Consider the following 6,000-nt stretch of genomic DNA (forward strand, 5'->3'; position numbering starts at 1 on the left):
AAACAAGACAGACATTTCAACAACATCAAGGAGAGTGAAAGGGGGATACCTTGTCAGTTGTACAACTGTATGCATTCAACTGAAATGTGTCTAATACATTTAACCCAACCCCTCTGAATCAGCTGCCTTAATCAACATCCACGTCATTGGCCCCTGGGGAACAGTGGGTTAATTGCCTTGCTCAGGGGCAGAATGACCGATTTTTACCTCTAGGATTCGATCCGAGCAATCTTTTGGTTACTGGCCCAACGCTCCTACCTGCCAGGCATTCTCTTAATACAGTATAAGATAATAATTTGGCTGATTGGAATATTTACCAGTGCGTTGTGACATGCCCACTAAATCCCCTCTCTTCTCTGCTCCCTAGGAAGCCTGCAGACCTCCAGAACCTGGCCCCAGGCACACACCCTCCTTTCATCACCTTCAATGGGGAGGTCAAAACCGACGTCAACAAGATCGAGGAGTTCCTAGAGGATGTCCTCAGCCCACCCAAGTGAGTCGTCTGGTTGGCAACAGCAGTTCACATCAGACTGCCTCCACGATTATATACCTACGATACAGTATACTCTCTGATTGTCAGATCTAACCAAGTGGATCATCGGTTGTGTGTGTGTGTGTGTGTGTGTGTGTGTGTGTGTGTGTGTGTAGGTTCACCAAGCTTGGCACCAGACACCCTGAGTCCAACACAGCTGGGATGGACATCTTTGCCAAGTTCTCAGCGTTCATCAAGAACTCCAAACCAGATGCCAACGAGGGTGAGCTTTCCATCCCTATACGATAGATAGATAGATGTAGTTCCAGGTTACTACTCGGAAGTCAGTGAAGAAGCAATACTTAGAAATGGAGTTACACTGGTGGTGCAAGAAGAGTTCTGTGGTTGCTAAGCGACAGTGGTAGCCTGAGGTGATTTGGTGGCTGGGTGAGAGTGGGGGTCTGACACGGGAACACAGGGCTTTTGTTCTCTGGGGTGGCCTCTCTGTCCCCAGGCCCATTCCTTCCCCTGTCCCCCATGTCACCTGGCTGGGCTCTCTTTAAAAAAAAAAAGAAACATCCAAACAGCCTGGTAAAAACAACGGAGAGAGATGGACGTGAGCTCAAAGCACCTCTCTTCCCTATCATATTGTGTTGTGACCATGGGAAGACATGATTTGGACACGACAACAGGTGACGGTATACTGTAGCTTTGCCTCGGGTCATATTTGCTAGTGTTTCTCTGTCTGTATGCTATGTTAATCTGTTTTATGACATGCAGTATCAGTTCATGTCCTTTTGGTATCTTGGATGGTATGGTTTCTATTCTCCACCCTGCTGTAATATTGACCCAACTGTGATGGTTGGCTTTGAATTCCTTCTGGGCTATGTCAACACCACTGCTGACAGTCCTATCTGAATGATAAGCATGCCCTGTTTATAAGACTTTTAAAATGTCAAACGCATGCCTCGTCACACTCTCTCCAACTGGCTACATACTCTACAATCAAATGAAATCAGTAGAATTTGCTCAATAAACCACAGAGTTCAACCCCTGCTATCTATGTTGGCTGAGTGGACCATGCCTTATTTGGGGTCTCGAAGAAAATGCTAACTGTCAGTGAGGAATGTCTATGAAAGAACTTATGCACGGCAGCTCTAGTTCTGCCATCTTGCTATGAAATGCTGCCCTCTGCTGTGTGTTTCCTGTAGTGTCTGTTTGGGAAGGGGTCCAGAATATTCAACACAATGCAGGCAGGCTGGTTTGTGAATGCTATAATGCAGTTGACAGATGTTGCGATAGTGTCATGAGAGATGATGAATGTTCCTTTTTGTGCTGTAGGTCTGGAGCGTGGGCTGTTGAAGACCCTGCAGAAGCTGGATGAGTACCTGCGTTCCCCACTGCCTGACGAGATCGACCACAACAGCATCGAGGACATCAAAATCTCCACTCGCAAGTTCCTGGACGGTGACGAGATGACACTGGCTGACTGCAACCTCCTGCCCAAGCTGCACATCGTCAAGGTGAGACTGAGGGTATCAAAACAGGATGTTCTACACACATTAGCAGAGTCCATGTAGTCCATGAGCCAGACTCCCAAATTTGGGCCTTTGGGCTCACTTGGGGTTACAATGTCTCATAGTGAGTTCTTTGAAGGGCTATGGTCCTAGAGTTGGAAAATGTCTGGTAGTCGTTGCGAGAAGTGGAGCTTTCTCCGGTTATCACGTTCTTCCCTCCTTTCCCATTCGTTTTTCCCTATTACTGAAGTTGTTGGTCACGTGTACCCTTTTTAACCATGTGCAATTGGAACGTTTTGATTCACAACTATTCATCAGAACAATTTGTCTGAATGTTCAGGTCAACAGAACTTTGACCTTTGACCTCTAGAATTACCAGTATACATTGCTTTAAAAAGGAAACCCTGATACATTGTTTGACAAGTGATTCTGGAAATATAACCAACTTTGAAAGCTACAACTATTTAAAAATCACCCATATTATGCCACTGACAGAATAATTTACGTTTAGCCATAGAATTCCCATGTAGTGGGGCAGTTATGTTTTTGTATTGGTGATAGAGGCACCACATTTCACACACACTGCTAAAACAGTTTAAAAAATGAATAAAACGATTTTGTAGATACACTGTCATCCCAGGATTCACACATTAATCACACAGAAGTATTTTTCCAATACGGCCACCAAACAATTCAATAGGGTCTCGTTGGATCATGACCACGCCTGCATTAAATATTATTGTAGTAGGCCCAATATCTTAAGTTCATAGTGATGTAGAATATATAACCAAATGACCCAGGAGTGTGTGTGAGAGCGCTGAGAGCTGTTGCCAGAGAATGTATGTTAATTTCGCTTAGATAAGCTGCCTCCAATGTCGTTTTAGAGAAGTTTGGCAGTACGTCCAACCGGCCTCACAACTGCAGACCACGTGTCACCACAGGCAAGACATGACTTTGGGAAACCCTGGTATAGGCTACTGACATTGTTTGTCATAGGGTAAAATCCATATGGGGGAAATGAATGGGATGGAGGGAAGAAAGTGTGATAACTAGAGACTGTTCAAAATACTGCACTGCTGTCATACATACTGCCACATCGTCACCCCAAATCTATTGTTATTTGTCAAATGCGCCGAATACAGCCTGTGTAAACCTTATCGTGAAATGCTTACTTACAGAATTGGTTAGGAGCCCGTCAAACGGCAGCCATCTCCCCCGGCGCCGTTATTCCCCAAGTGAGCCTGACCGACTATTATAGTGATCACTTGTCAAAGCTACCTTTGCTGATAAGGTAGCCCAATGCTGGAATACTGCTGTTTGCAAAAACATCTTATGTATGGGTATCTTGGTAGCATATGCCATTCTGCGACCAAGTCATGTTGTACCACTCTTTGCCTGTAGAGGGACACGTTCTCTAGATGTTTGTTCTGAGACTAACTCACTTCATCAATATCCACCTCAATCCACAGGTGGTGACCAAGAAGTACAGAGGCTTTGACATTCCCAAGGACATGATGGGCATCTGGCAGTACCTGCAGAATGTCTATACGCGTGAGGAGTTCACCAACACCTGCCCCAGTGACAAAGAGATTGAGATCGCCTACCAAGACGTGGCCAAGAGGCTGGTCAAATAGGGCTACTCCATGCCCCCTCCCCCTAGCACTGGGACTGGTCTGTTCAGACACGAGCAAGAACTATGAACGACCTTTCCTTAGCTCATTTAAAGCAAACCTAATGCATAAATATCTGATCCTTCCGTTCCCTTTTTATTTTTTGGAAGATTTCTTGAGTACATGAATCTCAAAGGTCCGTTGGTTATTGCTTTTTTTGTTTTCTTTTTGTTATGATGATTGTTTCGAGGCGTCTGTCTGGCGAGTTGGTCGAGCTACCTGCCAGATTGGATGCAGGCTAGTGTGTATCCGAGCTTATCAGTTTTGGAGGGCCATCGATACACACTATAAAGTGGCCTTCCGGCTGACCCTCTGTTTCCACAAGGGAATCTGGTCACAAGCGTTTTTTTTCTTCTGTTGTCTGTTCAATATTGATTTGCATTTCATGCTTGCTATGAAAGTAACCATTACAAGACTGATTTTGTGTGTTGGCTAAGGAGTTGGTTTAAACAGTGTTGAAAGCTTCAGTGTTTTTGGCTCTAGAGAGGAAATGAGGGCAGGTGTCACTGCATGTACTGCATTAGACGCTAGGCCAAACCACAGTTGACATATCAGCGCGATATGCTTAATTTTACTGTTGCGTTGCTCGAGTCAATTGGTATAACTATAATACAGGTAAGGCTACCTGTTGTCCACGTTCTGATACCATTTACTCCATAACCTTGTATGTGGACACATGGGTGCGAACATCCATGACACTTATGCTACCTGAGCTCAGTCTACAGTCGGCTCAGATGTGCCAGGTCCTTAGATTAGATGTTTTCAGCTCAGAACAAGGGAACTTAAGATGCGTGAAATATTAGATACTATGTAGCAAACAAAACCAACCATTTTTAGACTTGTATGGGAATACAAACTGTCCTTCATCACTGCATTGCCTCATATCACTGCTCCATATAGACACGGACACTCTTGGCAGTAAATGCTCAATTTGCCCAAAATGAACATGTTTTTTTTTTCGCTCTCTGCTGTACAGTAACGAAGGGAAATCTTTAGCTTGTGTTGTGCTGGCAGTAGTGGTAGTTTTTTATTCCACTTCAGCCACCGAAAAGGGGACATTTTATTCGGGTCTCACTGTGGATTGAATGACTCCTGTTATCTAAACTAGTGAAGTAACAAAAACACACTCGCCATCGTTCTGCTATCGCATACAGAAGATCCCCCATCAGCCATCAGAAAAGGTGACACTAAAGATATTTCTGAGGATAGGCGTCGGGGAGAGGAGACCGGTAATGTTGTGGCTGTCATTTAGGATTTAATGTTCTCATTATTTAGAATGCTTTCAACGGTAGTGAGTGTATTCTGTCATAGTTTCAAAATGCTTTAGTGTGGATAAAGCAAAAATATGTTTTGTTTTCTTCTCCCCTTGTTTTGCTATACTTTCAGACATTTGTGGTGATACAAATTTGATAAAAGGATTTGTAAATATTTGTTTTGATTATTCAGAGTTCAATGTGTAAATTGTATACATTCATTGGTTGGTTTGAATTGTGTGGGGGGGGGGGGGGTGTAAAGCCTTTTCTACCTGCTTGGGTTTTAGTACTAGAAGACATCTCCTCTGGCCTTATTTGTTTTCTCTTGCTCAGACGGTTTTCAGAAATCACTGCAATTACGACATGTGTATGTCAATTTCAGAAGAAAAGATCCAGGCTATGTCATGGCTTTTTCTTTTTTTTTAAACAATATTGACATTATTGAAATAAACCTATTATTGGCACTCTGGTTTGTGGGTGTGATTTGCCTGTGGGTTGTTCCAGAAAAGAGGATCAATGAGTTTTAACCAGCTAACTGTCATAAAAAATGCAAAAATAACCATATTTTTGAGGAATATAGAATTGGCATGCTATAATTGACTCAATCAACAACCCATATTCAAGACAAGTTAAGCTTCCTAAATGAATCAGACAATCAAGATATATTTAACTGCTTATCATAGTTAGCTGGCTAACTATATGATCCTGCTTTCTGGAACACCCTTCTGGGCTAATGACCTGGCGGCCTACAGTTACTGTGTATGTCCTTGTGCTATGTTCAGTGGTGTAAAAATACTTGCAAGTATTACTTAAGTTGTCTTGGGGGTATCTGTACTTTACTATTCATATTTTTGGACTACTTACTTCCTTACATTCCGAAAGAAAATATTGTGCTTTTTACTCCATAAATATTTAGTAGTCATTACATATTGAATGTTTAGTAGGACAGGAAAATGTCCAATTCACACGCTTATCAAGAGAACACATGGTCGCCCCTACTGCCTCTGATCTGGTGGACTCACTAAACACATGCATCTTTTACAAATACTGAGTGTTGGTGTGTGCTCCTGGCTAGCAGTAAAAAACAA

The 6,000-nt window shown here is 43.0% G+C and overlaps 1 protein-coding gene across 1 annotated transcript in view; it reads left to right on the top strand.

Moving 5' to 3' along the window:
* Window positions 1-5,376, top strand: part of LOC124046372 (chloride intracellular channel protein 4) — a 29,569-nt gene extending 24,193 nt beyond the window's left edge. The window contains exons 3-6 of the mRNA XM_046366686.1: window positions 368-493; window positions 649-755; window positions 1,814-1,995; window positions 3,459-5,376. Coding sequence (XP_046222642.1) covers window positions 368-493; window positions 649-755; window positions 1,814-1,995; window positions 3,459-3,623 — 580 coding nt within the window. The 3' untranslated portion in view covers window positions 3,624-5,376. The remainder of the gene's footprint in view (window positions 1-367; window positions 494-648; window positions 756-1,813; window positions 1,996-3,458) is intronic.
* The last annotated feature ends 624 nt before the right edge of the window (window positions 5,377-6,000 follow it).

The sequence above is a fragment of the Oncorhynchus gorbuscha genome, linkage group LG10, assembly GCF_021184085.1.
Source record: "Oncorhynchus gorbuscha isolate QuinsamMale2020 ecotype Even-year linkage group LG10, OgorEven_v1.0, whole genome shotgun sequence".
Classification (NCBI taxonomy): Eukaryota; Metazoa; Chordata; class Actinopteri; order Salmoniformes; family Salmonidae; genus Oncorhynchus; species Oncorhynchus gorbuscha.